The sequence below is a fragment of the Oncorhynchus tshawytscha genome, linkage group LG13 (assembly GCF_018296145.1).
Source record: "Oncorhynchus tshawytscha isolate Ot180627B linkage group LG13, Otsh_v2.0, whole genome shotgun sequence".
NCBI lineage: Eukaryota > Metazoa > Chordata > Actinopteri > Salmoniformes > Salmonidae > Oncorhynchus > Oncorhynchus tshawytscha.
In genome coordinates, this window is record NC_056441.1 from 74,822,657 (window position 1) to 74,850,229 (window position 27,573).

The 27,573-nt window shown below is 42.6% G+C and overlaps 1 protein-coding gene across 1 annotated transcript; it reads left to right on the forward strand.

The window, feature by feature from the left end:
- The first annotated feature begins 12,387 nt into the window (after window positions 1–12,387).
- Window positions 12,388–23,769, forward strand: LOC112235996 (retinol-binding protein 2-like). Its single transcript, XM_024404561.2, has 4 exons — window positions 12,388–12,572; window positions 21,633–21,811; window positions 22,533–22,634; window positions 23,288–23,769. The coding sequence occupies exons 1-4, from the start codon at window positions 12,500–12,502 to the stop codon at window positions 23,339–23,341; spliced, it is 408 nt and encodes a 135-aa protein (XP_024260329.1). The 5' UTR covers window positions 12,388–12,499; the 3' UTR covers window positions 23,342–23,769.
- The last annotated feature ends 3,804 nt before the right edge of the window (window positions 23,770–27,573 follow it).

The following is a 27,573-nucleotide window of genomic DNA, read 5'->3' on the forward strand; positions in this document are numbered from 1 at the left end:
TTCCACATGTTTGGTGTGTCTCCCAGGTGGCTTGTGGCAAACTTTAAACGACACTTTTTATGGATATCTTTAAGAAATGGCTTTCTTCTTGCCACTCTTCCATAAAGGCCAGATTTGTGCAATATACGACTGATAGTTGTCCTATGGACAGAGTCTCCCACCTCAGCTGTAGATCTCTGCAGTTCATCGAGAGTGATCATGGTCCTCTTGGCTGCATCTCTGATCAGTCTTCTCCTTGTATGAGCTGAAAGTTTAGAGGGACGGCCAGGTCTTGGTAGATTTGCAGTGGTCTGATACTCCTTCCATTTCAATATTATCGCTTGCACAGTGCTCCTTGGGATGTTTAAAGCTTGGGAAATCTTTTTGTATCCAAATCCGGCTTTAAACTTCTTCACAACAGTATCTCGGACCTGCCTGGTGTGTTCCTTGTTCTTCATGATGCTCTCTGCGCTTTTAACGGACCTCTGAGACTATCACAGTGCAGGTGCATTTTCAGGTGAGTTTGCTGCACTGAAAGTAAAGGGGCTGAATAATTTTGCACGCCCAATTTTTCAGTTTTTGATTTGTTAAAAAAGTTTGAAATATCCAATAAATGTTGTTCCACTTCATGATTGTGTCCCACTTGTTGTTGATTCTTCACAAAAAAATACAGTTTTATATCTTTATGTTTGAAGCCTGAAATGTGGCAAAAGGTCGCAAAGTTCAAGGGGGCCGAATACTTTCGCAAGGCACTGTATATTACTATAGGAGAGACATGTAGCTTACCCAGTGGTATGCAAATTGAAGTGGGTATAGGGTGTCAGGTAAGGAAGAGGTGATATGACCCTTAACTAGCCTCTCAAACCACTTCATGATGACAGAAGAGAGTGCTACAGAGCGATAGTCATTTAGTTCAGTTACCATTGATTTCTTCCGGACAGAAACAATGGTGGACAACTTGAAGCAAGTGGAGACAGCAGACTGGGATAGGGAAATATTGAATATGTCTGTAAACACTCCAGCCAGCTGGTCGGCGCATGCTCTGAGAACGCGACTAGAGAAGCCGTCTGGGCTGGCAGCCTTGCGAGGGTTAACGCGCTTAAATATCTTACTCACGCCGGCCATATAGAATGAGAGACCACAGTACTTGGGAGCGGGCCGCATCGGTGGCACTGTGTTATCCTCAAAGCGGGCGAAGAAGGTGTTTAGCTTGTCCGGGAGCAAGATGTCGGTGTCCTTGACGTGGCTGGTTTTCCCTTTGTAATCTGTGACTGTCTGTAGACCCTGCCACATATGTCTTGTGTCTGAGCCGTTTGTCTCTGTACTGATGTTTTGCCTTTTTGATTGCCTTACGGAAGGAATAACTACACTGTTTCAACCATATTCCCAGTCACCTTGCCATGGTTAAATGCGGTGGTTCGTGCATTCAGTTCTGCCGGAATGCTGCCATCTATCCACGGTTTATGGTTTCGGTAGGTTTTAATAGTAATAGGGGGAACCACTATACACTTCCTGATGAACTCAGTCACCGTGTCCGTGTTTAAGTCAATGTTATTCTCAGAGGCAACCCGGAACATATTCCAGTCCATGTGATCAAAAAAATCTTGAAGCATGGATTCCGATTGTTCAGACCAGCGTTGAATAGACCTTAGCACAGGTACTTCCTGTTTGAGTTTCTGCCAACAGGAAGGGAGGAGCAAAAAGGATGTTGTGATCTGATTTGCCGAAGGGAGGACTTCTTTCGAGCATGGATTAAATTCCTTATTTTATTTTTGCATCTCTGCCTCCTTAGATTATTCATTTCATGGTTTTGAGTGCGAGTACCTTTTGAACTCTACAGATATTTTCTCTCCCACGCACCGGCTGCCTTTCATTCTAGTCTGAGCACAAACCCTCATACTTTTGAACTCTACAGATATTTTCTCTCCCATGCACTGGCTGCCTTTCATTCTAGTCTGAACACAAACCCTCATACTTTTGAACTCTACAGATATTTTCTCTCCCACGCACCGGCTGCCTTTCATTCTAGTCTGAGCACAAACCCTCATACTTTTGAACTCTACAGATATTTTCTCTCCCACGCACCGGCTGCCTTTCATTCTAGTCTGAGCACAAACCCTCATACTTTTGAACTCTACAGATATTTTCTCTCCCACGCACCGGCTGCCTTTCATTCTAGTCTGAGCACAAACCCTCATACTTGCTTTCCATGAATTATAATCAACATAATAATTCAAATTTCCTGCTGCTGCAGAATTATTTTCCTGCTGTAGCAAACTGGCTCAAATTAAGATCCTACATCTGTAGACGCACACACACATAGGCCACTCACCTGGGCTTCACATGAAAAAAAAATAAAGACCGTCTCCACAAGTGCCCTCCTGTAAGAAAGGCTGTGATCGTGGTGAACAGAATGGGCATTCAATCATTTTTGTCCTGGAAGTGTGTGTGTGTGTGTGTGTGTGTGTGTGTGTGTGTGTGTGTGTGTGTGTGTGTGTGTGTGTGTGTGTGTGTGTGTGTGTGTGTGTGTGTGTGTGTGTGTGTGCACATGTACAGATCCTAATTGGATCACCCTGTTGCAGGTAAAATTTAAAACGTGCAGTGTATTTGTGGTTTAAAAATGCTTCTGAAGTTTGTAAATTCCACTTGACATTTCAGACCTGATTTTCCTTTACGAAAAATGTATCAACCCCTACGAAAATGTCCATGAATTATAATCCACATAATCACATTTCCTGTTACTGCAGGATTATTTTCCTGCTGTAGCAAACAAATTTGGCTCAAATTACGATCCTACATGTGCATGTACTATAAACATATTTGCTTTGTACAGCTATGTCAGACTTCTCTGATGGAGCATAGAGTGGTTGAAAGCTGGTGATTTTGGAACAGCCTCCTGCAGTCCTGAGAATGAAAGAAAAGCCATTCTATTGTACTGTACTGGCATATTGGAAACCTTTTGACTGTCTCTGTGACACCTGATCACAAAGATTTCCATTCAGGAGACCGTGGGTGGCCACAGAACAGCTCTTTAAGAACATAAAGAACATTTAAAAGTCTTCTACATGTAACAAGTATTTTGGCGTGTAAGGGAAATGTATGGGTGTAAAAAGTGCATATTTTCTTTAGGAATGTAGTGGAGTAGAAGTAAAAGTTGTCCAAAATATAAATACTAAATTAAATTACAGATACCCAAAAACAGAACTTAAGTAGTACTTCAAATAATTTTTACTTATTTACGTTACACCACTGATCTTTGATGCTTCCAAAACGAAAGCTGCAACACAGCTAGTAAGAAGAAACATAAAGACAGAGAGAGGTACACAGGAAGTGATGATGGAAAAAAGCTTTCTGTAATGGGGTGGCAGGTAGCCTAGTGGTTAGAGTGGAGAGACGGCAAGTAGCCTAGTGGTTAGAGTTGAGGGACGGCAGGTAGCCTAGTGGTTAGAGTGGAGAGACGGCAAGTAGCCTAGTGGTTAGAGTGGAGGGACGGCAGGTAGCCTAGTGGTTAGAGTGGAGAGACGGCAAGTAGCCTAGTGGTTAGATTGGAGGGACGGCAGGTAGCCTAGTGGTTAGAGTGGAGAGACGGCAAGTAGCCTAGTGGTTAGAGTGGAGGGACGGCAGGTAGCCTAGTGGTTAGAGTGGAGAGACGGCAGGTAGCCTAGTGGTTAGAGTGGAGAGACGGCAAGTAGCCTAGTGGTTAGAGTGGAGGGACGGCAGGTAGCCTAGTGGTTAGATTGGAGGGACGGCAGGTAGCCTAGTGGTTAGAGTGGAGAGACGGCAAGTAGCCTAGTGGTTAGATTGGAGGGACGGCAGGTAGCCTAGTGGTTAGAGTGGAGAGACGGCAAGTAGCCTAGTGGTTAGAGTGGAGGGACGGCAGGTAGCCTAGTGGTTAGAGTGGAGAGACGGCAAGTAGCCTAGTGGTTAGAGTGGAGAGACGGCAGGTAGCCTAGTGGTTAGAGTGGAGAGACGGCAAGTAGCCTAGTGGTTAGAGTGGAGGGACGGCAGGTAGCCTAGTGATTAGAGTGGAGAGACGGCAAGTAGCCTAGTGGTTAGAGTGGAGGGACGGCAGGTAGCCTAGTGGTTAGAGTAGAGAGACGGCAAGTAGCCTAGTGATTAGAGTGGAGGGACGGCAGGTAGCCTAGTGATTAGAGCGTTGGGCCAGTAACCAGCAGGTAGCCTAGTGATTAGAGCGTTGGGCCAGTAACCAAAAGGTTGCTAGATTGAATCCCTGAAATGACAAAGTAAAAATCTGTTGTTCTGCCCATGAACAAGGCAGTTAACCCACTGTTCCTAGGCCGTCATTGTAAATTAGAATTTGTTTTTAACTGACTTGACTCGTTAAATATAAAAAACACACACAAGAGCCGTCATATTTGCAACCAGCCCATTAGATGGGTTATGAAATCAGTTGTCTAGACTCCTGTGTTTCAGGGGCACAACCTTGGTTTTAGAAGTGGGCAGGACATATCCTGGCGGGGGGCTGGGGTCCTCCCTCCACATTTTGGGGGGCATCTAAAGCCATTTTAGGGTCAATTTTATTGTAAATAAGAATAGAATATGTTTTTAAACACTTCTACATGAATATGGATGCAACCATGATTATGGATAATCCTGAATGAATTGTGAATAATGATGAGTGAGAAAGTGCTAACCTCCCCTGTTAAGGTAATGGTGAGAGGTTAGCATGTCTTGAGGGTATGATATTTGTGTGTCTGTAACTTTCATTGTTCACGATTCATTCAGGATTATCTGTAATCATGGTAGCATCCACATTAATGTAGAAGTGTTTAGAAACATATTCTATCCTTATTTACAATGAAAGTGACTCCAAAATGACACAATACATTATTTACCATTCATTTCTATTGGGCACAAAATAATCTGAAACACAACAAAAAGAAATAGCAAATGCATACAACAAATGTCACAAGTCACAAGCTTGATGCAGTCATTCCGTGCTATGAATATGGTACCAAATACTTAACTTTGTACTACTTTAATATACATAAAAGTGAATTTGTCCAAATACTTTTCCCCCCCTAAAATGGGGAGATTATGTACAAAAAGTGATGTTACTTCTAAACGGTTTACCCAAAATCGATTAAAATAACCTCAAATTAAAGCTGACTGTCTGCACTTTAACTTCATAGTCATTGTTTGATTTCAAATCCAAACTTTTAGAGTCCAGAGCCAAAAGAAGAACAAATGCTTCACTGTCCCAATAATTACGGAGGGCACTGTAATTCTTATCATAGGCCTAATAGTAATGTAGAGCTCTTTTACTTTCAATCAATATAGCTGGATAGCCCTGTCCTGCCCCTAGTCTCCACCAAACTGCAGCGCCCCAACCCAACACACCCACTCAGCTTTAGGATCTTAGTGAATCATTCATTATTGGTTTCAGGTGTGTTAGGCCAAAGCCACAGTGACAACCAACATTACGGCAGACCTCCAGGGCCAGGACGTTGGCATGTTTTCAATACAGACTCCTTTTCAAATCAAATCAAATCGTATTTGTAACATGCATCAAATGCAACCTTACAGTGAAATGCTTACTGACAAGTCCTTAATTAACCAACAATGCCATTTTAAGAAAAATACCATTGTGATTTTGTTATTGTAATTGTTTCTAGGCTTATGTAGCCAAATTGTATCTATGATCGTACGCTATCCATTTATGTTTTTTGTATGCTATTTTAATATATGAGAATTAACCAATAATATCAGGCCAGACCCGGCCATGATTACAGACACCTGTGTGTGTCTTTTGACACTATATAAATGAGTCATCCCGCAGTGTTTGTCATTATACCCTGATGAAGACAGCTTGTCTGTCCAAACGTTGGAAATAAAAAAAAATTAATCTGAGCTCCTATAGTGTGCGGCTCTCCTTTATTTTTTAAAGAAAAATACCAACACATTTTTTTAAAGATAAAAATATAAGAAATAAAAGTAACAAATAATTAAAGAGCAGCAGTAGAATAACAATAGCGAGGCTATATACAGGTGGACCGGTACAGAGTCGATGTGCGGGGGCACCGGTTAGTTGAGGTAACTGAGGTAGTATATACATGTGGATAGAGTTATGAAAGTGACTTATGCATAGGTAATAACAGAGAGTAGCAGCAGCGTAAAATAAGAGGGGGGAAATACAAATAGTCTGGGTAGCCAGTTTATAGTCTTATGGCTTGGGGGTAGAAGCTGTTTAGAAGCCTCTTGGACCTAGACTTGGTGCTCCGGTGCCGCTTCCCGTGCGGTAGCAGAAGAAAAGTCTATGACTAGGGTGGCTGGAGTCTTCGACAATTGATGGGGCCTTCCTCTGACACCGCCTGGTATAGGATGGCAGGAAGCTTGGTCCCAGTGATGTACTGGGCCATACCCTCTGTAGTGTCTTGTGATCGGAGGCCGCGCAGTTGCCATACCAGGCAGTGATGCAACCAGTCAGGATGCTTTCGATGGTGCAGCTGTAGAACCTTTTGAGGATCTGAGGACCAATGCCAAATCTTTTCAGTCTCCTGAGTGGGAATAGGATTTGTTGTGCCCTCTTCATGACTGTCTTGGTGTGCTTGGACCATGTTAGTTTGTTGGTGATGTGGAGGCCAAGGAACTTGAAGCCCTCAACCTGCTCCACTATAGCCCTCCTTTTCCTGTAGTCCACAATCATCTTCTTAGTCTTGATCACGTTGAGGGAGAGGTTGTTGTCCTGGCACCACACGACCAGGTCTCGGACCTCCTCCCTATAGGCTGTCTCATCATTGTCGGTGATCAGGCAACAATACTGTTGTGTCATCGGCAAACTTAATGATGGTGTTGGGGCTGTGCCTGGCCGTGCAGTCATGAGTAAACAGGGAGTACAGGACGGGACTGAGCATGCACCCCTGAGGGGCCCCGGTGTTGAGGATCAGCGTGGCAGATGTGTTGTTACCTACCCTTACCACCTGAAGGCGGCCCGTCACGAAGTCCAGGATCCAGTTGCAGATGGAGGTGTTTAGTCCCAGGGTCCTAAGCTAAGTGATGAGCTTTAAGGGCACTATGGTGTTGATTGCTGAGCTATAGTCAATGAATAGCATTCTCACATAGTTGTTCCTTTTGCCCAAGTGTGAAAGGGCAGTGTGGAGTGCAATAGAGATTGCATCATCTGTGGATCTATTAGGACGGTATACAAATTGGAGTGGGTCTAGTGTTTCTGGGATAATGGTGTTGATGTGAGCCATGACTGGCCTTTTAAAGCACTTCATGGCTACAGACGTGAGTGCTACAGGTCGATAGTCATTTAGGCAGGTTACCTTAGTGTTCTTGGGCACAGGGACTATGGGACTCTGCTTGAAACATGTTTGTATTACAGACTGAGACAAGGAGTCTGTAATACAGTATTCCATATAAGGCATCCAGACCTTTTGAAAGTTGCACAGTATACCCTTAATCTTGTATTCAATCAAATCTAGTGACACATAACTTGACATTTCTGCCATCCATTGTTACATTGTGGGTCGCAACCAACCTTCCAATTAATGGCAATGCATTTCTTAGCTGCTATAAATGCTAGGTTACACAGTTCCTTGTGATAACAATCTCCAGTTTCAACATTTAAAAGCAAACAAAAACAGGGAGAAGGGAGAATCTGTAGACATGCTGAGATAAAGAACATACTCTTTGCCAGAATGCAGCCAGCCTTCACAAGAGCGAGCATAACATATGCAAATATGTCCCCTTGTGTTTTACACCTCCAGCAGAGGAATGACATTTATGAGTGCATGATATTCTGTTTCACTGGCATATAGTACGTTCTATGGATGGTCTTCAACTGCAGTAATTTATGTCTGAGATTATATGAACATGATGGAGCATTCAAACACATCTGTTTCCATTCATTCATTTAAAAAAAAAATCACCTTTATTTAACCAGGTAGGAACAGTTGAGAACAAGTTCTCATTTACAACTGCGATCTGGCCAAGATAAAGCAAAGCAGTGCGACAAAAACAACAACACAGTTACACATAAACAAACGTACAGTCAATAACACAAAATAAAGTAAAAATAGAAAAATCTATGTACACTGTGTGCAAATGTAGAAGAGTAGGGAGGTAAGCAGAAAATAGGCCCTAGAGGCGAAAAAAATACAATTTAGCATTAATACTGGAGTGATAGAAGATGATGTGCAAGTAGAGATACTGGTGTGCAAAAGAGCAAGAGGGTAAGTAATAATATGGGGATGAGGTAGTTGGGTGTGCTATTCACAGATTGGCTGTGTACAGGTACAGTGATCGGTAAGCTGCTCTGACAGCTGATGCTTAAAGTTAGAGAGGGAGATATTAGACTCCAGCTTCAGAGATTTTTGCAATTCGTTCCAGTCATTGGCAACAGAGACCTGGAAGGAAAGGCGACCAAAGTAAGTGCTGGCTTTGGGGATGACCAGTGCAATATACCTCATCATCATCAATAGTGTCTCCCAGGTCTTCCTCACATTTTTATTTTACATTTGTTTTACAGGTTTGTCAGACTGTCTTAATAAAATGGTTTAAATATTTGAAGCTTCTGGCTTGCCCAGTGTTTGCTGCAGAGTCTGAGCATGTGAAGAGCACGCACAAGTAAAAAATGACTTGTTTTCCATGTTACAATACTACCCTCATGTGGTTAACAGACAATACAATCCATGTTTGGCATAGAAGTTGTTGCTGGTGAGCCCAGTCTACAACAAAAAGTGGGTGGCTATAGCACACGATACTCTCAGGACAGCGAGTAGCCTACTGGTTAGAGAATTGGAGCAGTAACCGTAAGGTTGCTAATTCGACCCCCATTGAGCCAACAAGGTGAAAAATCTGTCTATGTGCCCTTAAGCAAGGCACTAATTGCTCCATGGTTGCCGTTGGCACATCCTAGCTGTGACCCCACTCTTCAAGGGTGTCTCAAGGAGTTGGGATGTGCAAAATAACGCATTTGAAATAGGCAAATGTAATCACCCACCTACAGTGTCTTGTGAAAGTATTCACCCCTCTTGGGATTTTCCCGATTTTGTTGCCTTACAACCTGGAATTAAAATTGATTTTTTGGGGGGGGTTGAATCATTTGATTTACCCAACATACCTACCACTTTGAAGATGCAAAATATTTTGAAAAAAACTTGAGCGTGCATAACTATTCAAGTCAATACTTTGTAGAACCACCTTTTGCAGAAATTACAGCTGCACGTCTCTAGGCATGTCTGTATAAGCTTGGCACATCTAGCCACTGGGATTGTTGCCCATTCTTCAAGGCAAAACTGCTCCAGCTCCTTCAAGTTGGATGGGTTCCACTGGTGTACAGCAATCTTTAAGTCATACCACAGATTCTCAATTGGATTGAGGTCTGGGCTTTGACTAGGCCATTCCAAGACATTTAAATGTTTCCCCATAAACCACTCGAGTGTTGCTTTAGCAGTATGCTTACGATCATTGTCCTGCTGGAAGGTGAACCTCCACCCCAGTCTCAAATCTCTGGAAGACTGAAACAGGATTCCTTCAAGAATATCCCTGTATTTGGCGCCATCCATCATTCCTTTAATTCTGACCAGTGTCCCAGTCCCTGATGAAAAACACCCCCACAGCATGATGCTGGTGTTCTCGGGGAGATGAGGGGTTTTGGATTTACACTAGAGCGTTTACCTTGATGGCCAAAAAGCTCCCTTTTAGTCTCATCTGACCAGAGTACCTTCTTCCATATGTTTGGGAAGTCTCTCACATGCCTTTTGGTGAACACTTTAAGCAATGGCTTTTTTTCTGGCCACTCCCAGCTCTGTGGAGTGTACGACTTAAAGTGGTCCTCTGGACAGATACTCTAATCTCCGCTGTGGAGCTTTGCAGCTCCTTCAGGGTTATCTTTGGTCTCTTTGTTGCCTCTCTGATTAAGCCCTCCTTGCCTGGTCTGTGAGTTTTGGTGGGCGGCCCTCTCTTGGCAGGTTTGTTGTGGTGCCATATTCTTTCCATTTTTTTATAATGGATTTAATGGTGCTCTGTGGGATGTTCAAAGTTTCTGATAATTTTTTCATAACCCAACCCTGATCTGTACTTCTCCACAACTTTGTCCCTGACCTGTTTGGAGAACTCCTTGGTCTTCATGGTGCCTCTTGCTTGGTGATGCCCCTTGCTTAGTGGTGTTGGAGACTCTGGGGCCTTTCTGTACAGGTGTATATATACTGAGATCATGTGACAGATCATGTGACACTTAGATTGCACACAGGTGGACTTTTAAAAATGAATTATGTGACTTTTGAAGGTAATTGGTTGCAGCAGATCTTATTTAAGGGCTTCATAGTAAAGGGGGTGAATACATATGCACACACCACTTTTCAGTTTTTAAAAAACATTTTTTGAAGAAAGTTTTTTCTTTCATTTCACTTCATCAATTTGGATTATTTTGTGTTTGTCCATTACATGAAATCCAAATGAAAATCTATCTACATTACAGGTTGTAATGCAACAAAATAGGAAAAACGCCAAGGGGGATGAATACTTTTGCAAGGCACAGTAATAAATATCAACCCTCTACTGCACTCATTTTGGATTAAGCAATTTTTTTGGGAAGATTTTGTCTTTCTGATAATGTATCAATAATATAAAACAATCTTAAATAATATAAAACACTTTTACCCCCACACACATAATCTTTATGGGTTGCCTCGGGGCAATGCTGTGGGTTAAGTAATTGGATTCTGCATTCTGTAGGCTTTTACATAATGAAGGAAGAGCAAGGCTACTCAGCCAGCACTAGTTTTAAGAAACACTTAATCAGGTGCATGACAACATTTCCTTTCCGTGAGACTTTACTCAGTTGCGTGACAATGATGGGGTGAAAGTTCCGATGATAATAATGTTATTTTGATCTTATCGGAGGGGTGATAAAACATTTCAGACATCGACCTTTGACCCCTCTCAAGCAACTCAAGAGTTCAATTCACATCACAGTCAAACTGTTATTTTGATGTGATGCAAATGCAATAATCGTGTGAAATACAGCTCCGTTTCAATTTGAATTAAATTTCAACTTTATTGTCCCCGCAGGTAAATGAATTGTGTAGTCAGGAGTACATACAACACAATATATGCAGAGCCGTTGTTCAGCTGTTGTTGGTTGCATGTATTTATGGAATAGGATTGTGGTTTAGGGTAACAGTGAACTCAATCCTGATAAATGAATAACGCTGGGTTCAACCTACACCAAGCTCATGCATGATCTATGTCCTTAATTCAGTGTTGATGAGCTCAAGGTCACATTCGGAATACTAAATGATGCACATTATTCACATTACTGTGAACATAAAGTACCATGCAAATTACTGTAATCATACAATGGCAAAAATACTGACCAAATACTTATTTTCCACCATAATTTGCAAATAAATTCATAAAAAATCCTACAATGTGATTTTCTGGATTTTTTTCTCTCATTTTGTCTGTCATAGTTGAAGTGTACCTATGATGGAAATTACAGACCTCTCTCATCTTTTTAAGTGGGAGAACTTGCACAATTGGTGGCTGACTAAATACTTTTTTGCCCCACTGTATGTGGCAGATAACAAAGTAATCAGCTCATTATCTCTTTCTTTCCCTCTCTCGCTCTCACTCTCACACACACACAAATAGACTAATCAACATTGATTATGAGAAGGGATTTCAAGTCAGAAATACGGTAGGTTATTGTAATTCATTAGGGAGAATTAAAGTCAAAGCAAATATAACCACAAACCACTTACAGATATAGAGTTAATTGGCAAATACGCAATCACAACCTGGGAAAATGTACAGAAAGTTGTTTTACTTTCCCTGCAGATTGCATCGAGCCTGGTTGCCAGATCTGTAATACTTTAGCCAGTTTCCCTGGGCTAAAGAATAGGAGTTGGCTAAAGCACCTACACATCTGGCAACCAGAATAGAATGCGGGTTAAATGCAAATGCCAGTGTGTTGCTTTGACTCCCATTATTTTTCTGTGTCTTAACATGAAGAAAATAGTCAAATGTACACTCAGTGTATTCTGTGTTTGAACTAGAAACCTAGTCTATATTTATTCTTGTTTCAGAAGAGAGAAATAACCTTCTGACCTTCTCCTCAGCATTGCTTTTTAGTGTCTGCATTGACAGGTGACAGGGGAACTAGCTCTCATTGCTCTAGCTGGTGCTCTCCATATTGTTTCCTTTCTGCATCATTACGATGAACAAAGGATCTGGCTAGCCTGTTGAGAGGCAGTGGGTTAGCTGATGCTAAGTGCCTCCACACTTGACACACACACACACACACATACAGACGGACAAACACACATACAGTCACACACACCTGTCCCTTCTCTCTACAAGGAATATAGAGAGTGTTATCAGGCGAACCCTGCCCCTTAGTTCCACACATAAACAGGCTGTATATAAAGGGTTGGGACCATAGAATCTGACTCTACCTATTGCAGTGTGTGTGTGTGTGTGTGTGTGTGAGCAAATTCCCCATAGACAGATACAGGGCATATACAGTAACACAAACTCGGCCGGTGCCAAGATGCCTGCAGACTTCAATGGACAATGGGTGATGGTCACCAATGAGAACTTTGAGGATATCATGAAGGCCATTGGTAAGCTGTTGTTCTAATGTCTGTTGGAAAATAGCGACATAAGATACAGAGAGAGATACTAGATATGCAGAGAGAGATATTACATATGCAGAGAGATAGTAGATATGCAGCGAGAGATATTACATATGCAGCGAGATAGTAGATATGCAGAGAGATACTAGATATACAGAGAGATATACTGGATATGCAGAGAGAGATACTGGATATGAAGAGAGATACTAGATATACAGAGAGAGATACTGGATATGCAGAGAGAGATACTGGATATGCTTAGAGAGATACTAGATATACAGAGAGATATACTGGATATGCAGAGAGAGATACTGGATATGCAGAGAGAGATACTGGATATGCTTAGAGAGATACTAGATATGCAGAGAGACATACTGGATATGAAGAGAGATACTAGATATACAGAGAGAGATACTGGATATGCAGAGAGAGATACTGGATATGCAGAGAGAGATACTGGATATGCTTAGAGAGATACTAGATATGCAGAGAGAGATACTGGATATGCATAGAGAGATACTAGATATGCAGAGAGACATACTGGATATGCATAGAGAGATACTAGATATGCAGAGAGAGATACTGGATATGCATAGAGAGATACTGTATATGAAGAGACATACTGGATATGCAGAGAGAGATACTGGATATGCAGAGAGAGATACTAGATATGCAGAGAGAGATACTAGATATGCAGAGAGAGATACTGGATATGCATAGAGAGATACTAGATATGCAGAGAGACATACTGTATATGAAGAGACATACTGGATATGCAGAGAGAGATACTGGATATGCAGAGAGAGATACTAGATATGCAGAGAGAGATACTAGGTATGCAGAGAGAGATACTGGATATGCAGAGAGAGATACTAGATATGCAGAGAGAGATACTAGATATGCAGAGAGAGATACTAGATATGCAGAGAGAGATACTGGATATGCATAGAGAGATACTAGATATGCAGAGAGACATACTGTATATGAAGAGACATACTGGATATGCAGAGAGAGATACTGGATATGCAGAGAGAGATACTAGATATGCAGAGAGAGATACTAGGTATGCAGAGAGAGATACTGGATATGCAGAGAGAGATACTAGATATGCAGAGAGACATACTGTATATGAAGAGACATACTGGATATGAAGAGACATACTGGATATGCAGAGAGAGATACTGGATATGCAGAGATACTGGATATGCAGAGAGAGATACAGGATATGAAGAGAGATACTGAATATGCAGAGAGAGATACTGGATATACATAGAGAGATACTAGATATGCATAGAGACATACTGGATATGAAGAGAGATACTGGATATGCAGAGAGAGATACTGGATATGCATAGAGACATACTGGAAATGCAGAGAGAGATACTAGATATGCATAGAGAGATACTAGATATGCAGAGAGAGATACTGGATATGCAGAGAGAGATACTGGATATGCAGAGATACTGGATATGCAGAGAGAGATACAGGATATGAAGAGAGATACTGAATATGCAGAGAGAGATACTGGATATACATAGAGAGATACTAGATATGCAGAGAGACATACTGGATATGAAGAGAGATACTGGATATGCAGAGAGAGATACTGGATATGCATAGAGACATACTGGAAATGCAGAGAGAGATACTAGATATGCATAGAGAGATACTAGATATGCAGAGAGAGATACTGGATATGCAGAGAGAGATACTAGATATGCAGAGAGAGATACTAGATATGCAGAGAGAGATGGTGGAGAGGGAGGGAGGGAAGGAAGGGGTGGAGACGAGAGAGGGAAATGACAGAGAAAGAGTGTGTTGTGTGTGTGTGTGTGTGTGCATATGTCTATGTGTGTGTGCACAAGTGTGTTTGATAGAGAGGGGGATGTCAGAGACAATGTTAGTGTAAATACTTTATTTGAGAGTGTTAGTGAGTGAGATTGTGAGAGAGAGAAAGGATAATGTGGTGCTGCTTCAGTTACTTATTGAGCTTCTGTCATGGCGGCTTAACCTCCAATGTTTGTGTGAATGGCTCCCGCTTGTTACCACGTCGAACAAATATTGATTTACTCTTTTAAGCATTTTTATCGTCCCCATTCAAGAGAGAAAAAAAAATCGCATCCCAAGCTCTGCCAAGAGGCATTGGCATGTCGCTGGAAAGGAAGGCCCTTGTCCATCCATTCAGCATGGCGTTGATAAACCACAAGTCTTTCATTATTCATGATTTTATCGGCAATTCATAACTCACTCCGTGTTATAACTCACTCCATGTCATAAATCCTCCGTGTTATAACTCCCTCCATGTCATAAATCCTCCATGTCATAACTCCTCCATGTCATAACTCCCTCCATGTCATAAATCCTCCGTGTTATAACTCCCTCCATGTTATAACTCCCTCCATGTCATAAATCCTCCGTGTTATAACTCCCTCCATGTCATAACTCCTCCGTGTTATAACTCCCTCCATGTCATAAATCCTCCATGTCATAACTCCTCCATGTCATAACTCCCTCCATGTCATAAATCCTCCGTGTTATAACTCCCTCCATGTCATAAATCCTCCGTGTTATAACTCCCTCCATGTCATAACTCCTCCGTGTTATAACTCCCTCAATGTCATAAATCCTCCATGTCATAACTCCTCCATGTCATAACTCCCTCCATGTCATAAATCCTCTGTGTTATAACTCCCTCCATGTCATAAATCCTCCGTGTTATAACTCCCTCCATGTCATAACTCCTCCATGTCATAACTCCTCCATGTCATAAATCCTCCATGTCATAACTCCTCCATGTCATAACTCCTCCATGTCATAACTCCTCCATGTCATAACTCCTCCATGTCATAACTCCTCCATGTCATAACTCCTCCATGTCATAACTCCTCCATGTCATAACTCCTCCGTGTTATAATTCCCTCCATGTCATAACTCCTCCGTGTTATAACTCCCTCCATGCCATAACTCCCTCCGTGTCATAACTGACTCCCTGTCATAACTCCTCCATGTCATAAATCCTCCATGTCATAAATCCTCCATGTCATAACTCCTCCATGTCATAACTCCTCCTTGTCATAACTCCTCTATGTCAAAACTCCTCCGTGTTAAAACTCCCTCCATGTCATAACTCCTCCGTGTTATAACTCCCTCCATGTTATAACTCCCTCCATGTCAAAACTCCTCCGTGTTATAACTCCCTCCATGTCATAAATCCTCCGTGTTATAACACCCTCCATGTCAAAACTCCTCCGTATTAGAACTCCCTCCATGTCATAAATCCTCCGTGTTATAACACCCTCCATGTCATAACTCCTCCATGCCATAACTCCCTCCATGTCTTAACTCCCTCCGTGTCATTACTCCCTCCGTGCCATAACTCCCTCCGTGTCATAACTCCCTCCGTGTCATAACTCCCTCCGTGTCATAACTCCCTCCGTGTCATAACTCCCTCCGTGTCATAACTCCCTCCGTGTCATAACTCCCTCCGTGTCATAACTCCCTCCGTGTCATAACTCCCTCCGTGTCATAACTCCCTCCATGTCATAACTCCTCCATGTCATAAATCCTCCATGTCATAACTCCTCCATGTCATAACTCCTCCATGTCATAACTCCTCTGTGTTAAAATTCCCTCCATGTCATAACTCCTCCGTGTTATAATTCCCTCCATGTCATAACTCCTCCGTGTTATAACTCCCTCCATGCCATAACTCCCTCCATGTCATAAATCCTCCGTGTTATAACTCCCTCCATGTCATAACTGACTCCCTGTCATAACTCCTCCGTGTTATAACTGCCTCCATGTCATAAATCCTCCATGTCATAACTCCCTCCGTGTCATAACTCCCTCCATGTCAAAACTCCTCCGTGTTATAACTCCCTCCATGTCATAAATCCTCCGTGTTATAACTCCCTCCGTCATAACTCCCTCTGTGCTATAACTCCCTCCGTCATAATGCCTTCCGTATCATAACTCCCTCCGTCATAACTCCTTCTGTGTCATAACTCCCTCCGTCATAACTCCCTCCGTGTTATAACTCCCTCCGTGTTATACCTCCCTCCGTGTCATAACTCCCTCCGTGTTATAACTCCCTGCCTGTCATAACTCCCTCCCTGTCATAACTCCCTCCCTGTCATAACTCCCTCCCTGTTATAACTCCCTCCCTGTTATAACTCCCTCCCTGTTATAACTCCCTCCCTGTTATAACTCCCTCCCTGTCATAACTCCCTCCCTGTCATAACTCCCTCCCTGTTATAACTCCCTCCCTTTCATAACTCCCTCCCTGTCATAACTCCCTCCCTGTTATAACTCCCTCTGTGTCATAACTCCCTCCCTGTTATAACTCCCTCCGTGTCATAACTCCCTCCCTGTCATAACTCCCTCCGTGTTATAACTCCCTCCCTGTCATAACTCCCTCCGTGTCATAACTCCCTCTGTGTTATAACTCCCTTCCTGTCATAACTCCCTCCGTGTCATAACTCCCTCCCTGTCATAACTCCCTCCGTGTTATAACTCCCTCCCGCTCAACCCAACAAATCCCAAATCCGAGGCGTCTCATTCCGTGCCGCTCTCTCATTTCCATGAACGGATTGACAATCACAGCCATATGGAAACATAGGGAGGGAGAACATATTTGGATGGGTAAATAATAGAACTTCATCAAAAAGAGAGATGGGTAGAAATTGAATTTACACTTTGTGGCCAATGCAATGCAGTGCAGGCTCACAGTTTAACTTATTCAGCTCTACTTCTGGTACAAGGCCATTTTAAAAAGGGTAAATGAGATTGTCAACAGAGCTGGTCTGAGTAGAATAGTAATTCTAGAACTTGAGCTCCAGTCTCATAACTGAAGAGGGCGACTGGTGGCTAATACACAAGGGAACACGACAAAACAGTATACTATACACACCTCACTGTCCAACCAAGGTGAAAAGAGTATATATGAAATTGGTTGGTGGTTTGAGCCCTGAATGCTGATTGGCTGAAAGCTGTGGTATAGCAGAACGTATAGCACAGGTATGACAAAATATTACTTTCAACTCTTCCAATTACATTGGTAACCAGTTTATAATAAAGCAATAAGGCCCAATGGTTGTGGTACATGGCTAATATACAGTTGAAGTCAGAAGTTTACATACACTTAGGTTGGAGTCATTAAAACTCGTTTTTCAACCACTCCACAAATTTCTTGTTAACAAACTATAGTTTTGGCAAGTCAGTTAGGACATCTACTTTGTGCATGACACAAGTAATTTTTCCAACAATTGTTTACGGACAGATTATTTCACTTATAATTCATTGTATCACAATTCCAGTGGGTCAGAAGTTTACACACACTAAGTTGACTGTCCCTTTTAATAACAGCTTGGAAAATTCCAGAAAATTATGTCATGGCTTTAGAAGCTTCTGATAGGCTAATTGACATCATTTGAGTCAATTAGAGGTAAACCTGTGGATGTATTTCAAGGCCTACCTTCAAATCAAACAAATCAGCCAAGACCTCAGAAAAACAATTGTACACCTCCACAAGTCTGGTTCATCCATGGGAGCAATTTACAAACGCCTGAAGGTACCACGTTCATCTGTACAAACAATAGTACTCAAGTATAAACACCATGGGACCATGCAGCCGTCATACCGCTCAGGAAGGAGACGCATTCTGCCTCCTAGAGATGAACGTACTTTGGTGCGAAAAGTGCAAATCAATACCGGAACAACAGCAAAGGACCTTGTGAAGATGCTGGAGGAAACAGGCACAAATGTATCTATATCCACAGTAATACGAGTCCTATATTGACATAACCTGAAAGGCCAATTAGCAAGGAAGAAGCCACTGCTCCAAAACCAACATAAAAAGCCAGACTAATGAACAATGACCAAAGTTGTGGCAAAATGGCTTAAGGACAACAAAGTCAAGGTATTGGCGTGGCCATCACAAAGCCCTGACCTCAATCCTAAAGAAAATGTGTGGGAAGAACTGAAAAAGCGTGTGTGAGCAAGGAGGCCTACAATCCTGACTCAGTTACACCAGCTCTGTTAGGAGGAGTGGGCCAAAATTCACCCAACTTATTGTGGGAAGCTTGTGGAAGGCTGCCCGAAACGTTTGACCCAAGTTCAACAATTTAAAAGGCAATGCTACCAAATACGAATTGAGTGTGTGTAAACTTCTGACCCACTGGGAATGTGATGAAAGAAATAAAAGCTGAAATAAGTCATTCTCTCTACTATTATTGTGACATGGTGTTATTTGGCTTGCAAGCCTCCCCCTTTTTCTTCCAAACATAACGATGGTCATTATGGCCAAACAGTTTCATCAGACCAGAGGACATTTCTCCAAAAAGTATGTTCTTTTTCTCAATGTGCAGTTCACATTCTTAAAATAAAGTGGTGATCCTTAACTGGCTTAAGACATTTTTACTCTGATTAAATGTCAGGAATTGTGAAAAACTGAGTTTAAATTTATTTGGCTAAGGTGTATGTAAACTTCCGACTTCAACTGTACCACGGCTAAGGGCTGTTCTTAAGGATACAGAACAGCCCTTAGCCATGGTATATCGGCCATATAACACAAACCCCCGAGGTGCCTTATTGCTTTTATAAACTGGTTACCAACATAATTTGAGCAGTAAAAATACATTTTGTTATACCCGTGCTATACGGCCTATCAGCCAATCAGCATTCAGGGCTCGAACCACCCAGTTTATAATATCAATAGTTGCGTTGCGCATAAGAACAGCCCTTAGCTGTGGTATATTGGCCATATACCACACCTCCTCGTGACTTATTGCTTAATTTTCGCCTGAATGACGTGCCCAAAGTAAACTGCCTGTTGCTTAGGCCCTGAAGCCAGTGTATGCATGGAAATGTTAAAATAATGTAGGATATTATACCACAATATGGTAGGAGAAAATCCAAAGAAAAACCAACCTTAATTTTGTTTTTGAGAGAGACCATGCTCTTACAATGGCAAGTATAAGGGCAAACTCAAGTCCCAGCTCCCAGGATGCAATTCCTATGGATTCCACAGGGTGTCAGTCTATTTTCAAGGTTTCAGGCTTTTAACTTCAAAACAGATAAGAAATATCAGTTTTAGTACAGGGACACAGTCTTGGAAATTCGTGTTTGCACGCGCCATGAAGACAAGACCCACCTGTAAAATCGGTTTCCTATTGAACATACTTCTTTCCGTAAGAAATATTATAGTTTGATTACATTTTAGGGTATCTGTCACGCCCTGACCAAAGAGAGCCCTTGGTTCTCTATGGTGTAATAGGTCAGGGCGTGACTAGGGGGTGTTCTAGCTCAATATTTCTATGTTGGTGTTTTGTATGGTTCCCAATTAGAGGCAGCTGGCATCTAATTGGGGATCATATTTAGGTAGCCATTTAACCCACCTGTGTTTGTGGGATATTGTTTTGTGTTTGTGCATGTGCACCACTACTTTCACATTTCGTTATTGGTTTATTGTTTTTGTTTCGTTTCACCGTAATAAAGATGTGGAACTTCAATCACGCTGCGCCTTGGTCTGCTCATTACGACAATCGTGACAGAATATCCCACCAAGCAAGGACCATGCAGCGTGTGACAGAGGTAAAGGAGTTTTGGACCTGGGAAGAAATTATGGGAGGTTGTGAGACACTTCCTTGGAAGGAGACACCAAGGAAGGTAAAAGGACAGCGACGACGCCGGGGACCGAGGCCACATAAACCCGAGGGGGGTGGTCGGCGGAGCAGCGGAAGAGCGGGTCATCAGTCAGGTGCCATCTGTGCCAGCTACCCGTACTCACCCTGAAGAGCCAGAGACCGTCAGGGAGGCGATGGAGATTTTGGGAGAGAGAGATGAGAGAAATGTTATGTAGGTGTGTTCTACACGGCATCCGACCTGAGGAGCCTGTCAGCAGTTTGGTCCTGTGCCAGCTCTCCTGAAGTGCGTGTCACCAGTCCGGTGCCACCTGTGCCGGCTCCACGCACCAGGCCTACAGTGCGCCTTTCACCGTAATAAAGATGTGGAACTTCAATCACGCTGCGCCTTGGCCCGCTCATTACGATGATCGTAACAGTATCTGAGGAGTAAATCGAAACGTATTTTGACTTGTTGAAACAAAGTTTAGGGGGTAGATTTTCGGATTCCTTTCTCTGCATGTTGAACGAGTGGATTACTCAAATCGATGGCGCCAACTAAACTGACTTTTTGGGATATAAATAAGGATTTTATCTAACACATCGACACTACATGTTATAGCTGGGACCATTTGGATGACAAATCAGAGGAAGATTTTCAAAAAGTAAGTGAATATTTAATCGCTATTTGTGAATTTATGAAACCTGTGCCGGTGGAAAAATATTTTGATATGGTGTGCCGTCCTCAAACAACCGCATGGCATGCTTTCACTGTAAAAGCTACTGTAAATTGAACAATGCTGTTAGATCAACAAGAATTTAATCTTTTGACCAATATAAGACACTTGTATGTACCCAGCGGGACGCCTAGCCCTAAGAAGTTCATACTTCATACTCACAGTATACACTGAGTGTACAAAACATTAGGAGCACCTTCCTAATATTGAGTTGCACCCCATTTTGCCCTCAGAACGGCCTCAATTCGTCAGGGTATGGACTCTACAAGGTGTCGAAAGCTTTCCACAGGGATGCTGGCCCATGTTGACTCCAATGCTTCCCACAGTTGTGTCAAGCTGGCTGGATGTCTTTCAGGTGGTGGACCATTCTGAAAAACCCAGCAGCGTTGAGGTTTTTGACACACTCAAATCAGTGCGCCTGGCACCTACTACCATACCCCGTTCAAAGGCACTTAAATATTTTGTCTTGCTCATTCACCCTCTGAATGGCACACATACACAATCCATGTCTCATTTGTCTCAAGACTTACAAATCCTGTTTTAACCTGTCTCCTCCACTTCATCTACACTGATTGAAGTGGATGAAACAAGTGACATCAATAAGGGATTGGATTCACCTGGTCAGTCTATGTCATGGAAAGAGCAGAGCATCTTTAAACATTGACATTGTTGTTTCATTGTGTTTCCTCCAGATATTGACTTTGCAACCCGTAAGATCGCCGCCCACCTGACCCAGACCAAGGTGATCATCCAGAACGGAGACAAGTTTGAGACCAAGACCTTGAGCACCTTCAGGAACTACGAGGTCAACTTCACCGTCGGGGAGGAGTTTGAGGAGGTCACTAAGGGACTGGACAACAGGACGATCCAGGTAGGACCACAACCAATATGACCACGTCAGAGTGTCACTGCACTTCGTCCTAACTGGTTCCAACCCCTAACCTTTACCCTCTCCATGTTCTCTCCTTTTATTCTATTCCACCATTTTTATTTACATTTCTTATAGGTTTTCATCTCCTACTTTCCCTTGACTCTCAGTTTGTTAATGCATACTGTATGGTCACATAGCCCTCACACACATAGCCCACAATCCAAGCATCTTAAAAGGTTTGGCCCAGTCTCTCTCAGATTAGAATTCAAGAGACAGCCATAAGCACTGCTGTGGGTTGTTGACCCTAGCTTTATGGAAACATACACACATCTTCAGCCTGGACTCAGGGTTAGACGTAACATAGTAAACGAAAATACGGGACACCCAAATTAGTATGATATTTTACATTTGGTATGGTATGTTTTCATTTGTGGATATACATCATCCACTTTGTATGATATGTTCTGAATTAAAATGTGTATGATATGTTACCAATTACAACTTTGGGGTTGCTAGACGCTCACGTCATCCACCCCGACCAACGTTTTTGCCTTAAGTAACCTTCTGTCTTATGCAACCATTCCAAATGTAACATATACTAATTTGAGTTTCACGTATTTTCGTTTACTATGTTACGTCTATCATACCAGCCTGATATCTTAGCTGTGGGACATTTGGGTAAATGCTTGTCTACGGTAAGCTAACTGTGTGTGTTCTTCAGACACTGGTTACCTGGAATGGAGATACGTTGGTGGCTGTGCAGAAGGGAGAGAAGGCCAATCGTGGCTGGAAGCAATGGATAGAAGGAGACCTGCTACACCTGGTGAGAGCAAGACAGATGGGGGAGGGGTTTAGAGACAGAAAAGAGAGAGAAATGTCCTAGACTTCAACTTGAACATACAGAACGTTACAGATTCTTCATACCTAAGACAACAGAAGCTCTATACATTTAGTACATTTCTGAGGAGAGAGATAAAGAGACAGACAGCTATCAATCCTTCAGCTTTTATACATATCCTCATTCAGACTTACACTCTGGCCTTTTTCATGATAATAAAGTGAGAAGTTGCATGTATATGTATGTCAATCAGTACAGTGGAAGTTGTAAAGTCAATCTTGTTTTCGAGCTCTGAGAAAGAGAAGTGATACTATAATCCCTATAGGGCTTCATTCCCTTTATAGTGCCCTACTTTTTACCAGAAGTGCACTATATAGGGCACATATGTCAAACCCATTTTATTGAGGGACAAGTGTCTGCGGGTCTTTGCTCCACCCTTGTAATGATGAATTAAGGGTACTAATTAGTAAGGAACTCCCCTCACCTGGTTATCTAGGTCTTAATAGAAAGGAAAAAACTGAAACCCGCAGACAATCGGCCCTCCATGGAATGAGTGTATACCCCTGATATAGGGAATAGGGTGCCGACTACATGTTATATGATTGTCTAACTGTCTTTCTGTCCATCTCTTTTTTCAGGACATCTATGTTGAAGACAAAGTCTGCAAACAAGTATTCAAGAAGAAACCCTAAAACAGTCTTTGTTGTTATGTTAAAAAAATTATTTCACCTTTATTTAACCAGGTAGGCCAGTTAAGATCAGGTTCTCATTTACAACTGCGACCTGGCCAAGATAAAGCAAAGCAGTGTGTCAAATAAACAACACAGAGTAGCACATAAACAAACATGTAGTCAATAACACAATAGAAAAATCTATGTACAGTGTGTGCAAATGTAGAAGAGTAGGGAGGTTTAGGGAGGCAATAAATAGGCCTTGGAGGTGAAAAAATGACAATTTAGCATTAACACTGGAGTGATAGATGTGCAGATGATGATGTGCAGGTAGAGATACTGGGGTGCAAAAGAGCAAAAAGAACATTACATACATGTGTTTCTGCCTGCATAATTATGTTATGTATTTATGATGTGATTACATTTAATAAATACTTCATTCAACCCAAGCAGATGGGATGCATTGACTAAGTTAAATTCATATTTATATGGGTGTATATTGACCAGAGTTGACAGTACTTGCAAATAAAAACCAACAGTATGACCTTTTAAAAACATAACATTTCTTCTCAAATTAGCGCGTCATTGTGAGAGAACAGAATTGTGTAAATTGGCAAATCAATCGAATACATTGTACACTGTACAGTAGATGACCAGAAGAAGGCATATATGAATAGCGTACAGTATATGACGTTCAGTTGGGTTGTGAAGGCCTGCAACCTTATCTACTACTTCACAGGGACAGATCTAAGTGATTATCAATGACATGACAGAAGGTCTACGGAACCTTTCAACATGCAACAGTGAGGAGGTTTGGACTTTGAATACAAGATTGGGAGAGTATTCCTCACACCATCCAGGCTTTCTTATCAAGACCTGACAGATATGAAACCCTCAACAGATGCAGTTAAGTGATTTAAAGTAGAACACGTCGAACATCAAGCATAGGCATAGAGCTGGGAGCGTATAACATTCTAATTGTTATGACACAAGTATGTGATTGCTTAGTTGGTTGGAACGTGCTTCTTGCAACACCAGCATGGTTTGAACTTTAGTCTGAACCAGCTATACTGGATGACTGTGTGATAATGCTCTCGGTAGCCGATGTGAACAAAACATTTAAACAGGTCAACATTCACAAAGCCACTGGGCCAGACGGATTACCAGGACGTGTACTCAATGCATGCACGGATAAACTGTCAAGTGTCTTCACTGACATTTTCAACCTCTCCCTGACCGAGTCTGTAATACCAACATGTTTCAAGCAGACCACCATAGTCCCTGTGCCCAAGGAAGTGAAGGTAACCTGCCTAAATGATTACCGCCCCGTGGCACTCATGTCGGTAGCCACGGTAGCCATGGTGAAAGGCTGGTCATGGCTCACATCAACTGCATCCTCCCGAACACCCTAGACCCACTCCAATTCGCATACCGCCCCAACAGATCCACAGATGAAGCAATCTCATCGCACTCCACACTGCCCTTTCACACCTGGACAAAAGGAACACCTATGTGAGAATGCTTTTCATTGACTACAGCTCAGTGTTCAACACTTGTGTCTGAGCAGTTGAATTGCGATTCTACTTTGTCTCTATACTGACGCTTAGCTTGTTTGATTGCCTTGCGGAGGGAATTGCTACACTGGTTGTATTCGGTCAATTTTCCAGTCACCTTGTCCTGATTAAAAGCAGTGGTTCGCGCTTTCAGTTTCACGCGAATGATGCCATCAATCCACGGTTTCTGGTTTGGGAATGTTTTAATCGTTGCTATGGGAACGACATCTTCAACGCATGTTCTAATTAACTCGCTCACCTAATCAGCGTATTCGTCAATGTTGTTGTTTGACGCAATACGAAACATATCCCAGTCCACGTGATGGAAGCAGTCTTGGAGTGTGGAATCAGATTGGTCGGACCAGCGTTGAACAGACCTCAGCGCGGGAGCTTCTTGTTTTAGTTTCTGTCTGTACTCAGGGAGCAACAAAATGGAGTCGTGGTCAGCTTTTCCAAAAGGAGAGGGGGGGAGGGCCTTATATGCATTGCGGAAGTTAGAATAGCAATGATCCAAGGTTTTGCCAGCCCTGGTTGCGCAATCGATATGCTGATACAATTTAGGGATTTGTTTTCAGATTAGCCTTGTTAAAATCCCCAGCTACAATGAATGCAGCCTCAGGATATATGGATTCCAGTTTGCAAAGAGTCAAATAAAGTTCGTTCAGAGCCATCGATGTGTCTGCTTGGGGGGGAATATATACAGCTGTGATTATAATCGAAGAGAATTCCCTTGGTAGATAATGCGGTCGACATTTGATTGTGAGGAATTCTAAATCAGGTGAACAGAAGGACTTGAGTTCCTGTATGTTGTTGTGACCACACCACGTCTCGTTAACCATGAAACATACGCCCCCGCCCCTCTTCTTACCAGAAAGATGTTTGTTTCTGTCTGCGCGATGCGTGGAGAAACCAGCTGGCTGCACCGACTCCGATAGCGTCTCTCCAGTGAGCCATGTTTCCGTGAAGCAAAGAACGTTACAATCTCTGATGTCCCTCTGGAATGCTACCCTTGCTCGGATTTCATCAACCTTGTTGTCAAGAGACTGGACATTGGCAAGTATGCTAGGGAGTGGTGCACGATGTGCCCATCTCCGGAGTCTGACCAGAAGACATCTTCGTTTCCCTCTTTTACGAAGTCGTTTTTTTGGGTCGCCGGCTGGGATCCATTCCGTTGTCCTGGGTGAAAGGCAGAACACAGGATTCGCTTCGGGAAAGTCATATTCTTGGTCGTACTGATGGTGAGTTGACGCTGCTCTTATATTCAGTAGTTCTTCTCGACTGTATGTAATGAAACCTAAGATGACCTGGGGTACCAATGTAAGAAATAACACGTAAAAAAACAAAAAACTGCATAGTTTCCTAGGAACGCGAAGAGAGGCGGCCATCTCTGTCGGCGCTGGAAGTCATCACTAAGCTAAGGACCCTGAGATTAAACACCTCCCTCTGTAACTGGATCCTGGACATTCTGACGGGCCACCCCCAGGTGGGAAGAGTAGGCAACAACACGTCTACCACGCTGATCCTTAACCCTCAGGGGAGTGTACTTTGTCCCCTCCTGTATTCCCTGCTCACCTACGACTGCGTGGCCAAACACGACTCCAACACCATCATTAAGTTTGCTGAAGACACAACAGTGGTAGACCTGATCACCGACAACGATGAGACAGTCTATAGGGAGGAGGTCAGAGAACTGGCAATGTGGTGCCAGGACAACAACCTCTCCCTCAATGTGAGCAAGACAAAGGAGCTGATTGTGGACTACAGGAAAAGGCGGGCCGAACAGACCGCCATTAACGTCGACGGGGCTGTAGTGGAGCGGGTCGAGAGTTTCAAGATCCTTGGTGTCCACATCACCAATGAACTATCATGGTCCAAAACATACCAAGACAGTCGTGAAGAGGGCACAACAAAACATTTTCCCCCTCAGGAGACTGAAAAGATTTGGCATGGGTCCCCAGATCCTCAAAATGTTCTGCAGCTGCACCATCAAGAGCATCCTGACCGGTTGCATCACCACCTGGTATGGCAACTGCTCGGCATCTGACCGTAAGGCGCTACAGAGGGTAGTGCAAACGGCCCAGTACATCACTGGAGCCAAGCTGGAGCCAAGCTTCCTGCCATTCAGGACCTACAGTTGAAGTTTACATATACTTTAGCCAAATACATTTAAACTCAGTTTTTCACAATTCCTGACCTTTAATCAGAGTAAACATTCCCTGTCTTAGGTCAGTTAGGATCACCAACTTATTTTAAGAATGTGAAATGTCAGAATAATAGTAGAGAGAATGATTTATTTCAGCTTTTATTTCTTTCATCACATTCCCAATGGGTCAGAAGTTTACATACACTCAATTTGTATTTGGTAGCATTGCCTTTAAATTGTTTAACTTGGTTCAAAAGTTTTGGGCAGCCTTCTACAAGCTTCCCACAATAAGTTGGGTAAATTTTCTATAGGATTTAGGTCAGGGTTTTGAGATGGCCACTCCAATACCTTGACGTTGTTGTCCTTAAGCTATTTAAGCCAGTATGCTTGAGGTCATTGTCCATTTGGAAGACCCATTTGCGACAACGCTTTAACTTCCTGACTGACGTCTTGAGATGTTGCTTCAATATGTCCACATAATTGTCCCTCATGATGCCATCTATTTTGTGAAGTGCACCAGTCCCTCCTGCAGCAAAGCACCCCCACAACATGATGCT

Bases quoted from the DNA above. Each gene is read 5' to 3' on its own strand.
- LOC112235996 (XM_024404561.2), top strand. From the start codon at position 12,500: ATGCCTGCAGACTTCAATGGACAATGGGTGATGGTCACCAATGAGAAC. The intron at 21,812-22,532 runs GTAGGACCACAA...TGTGTTCTTCAG, and splicing joins TGGACAACAGGACGATCCAG to ACACTGGTTACCTGGAATGG. The intron at 22,635-23,287 runs GTGAGAGCAAGA...CTCTTTTTTCAG, and splicing joins AAGGAGACCTGCTACACCTG to GACATCTATGTTGAAGACAA.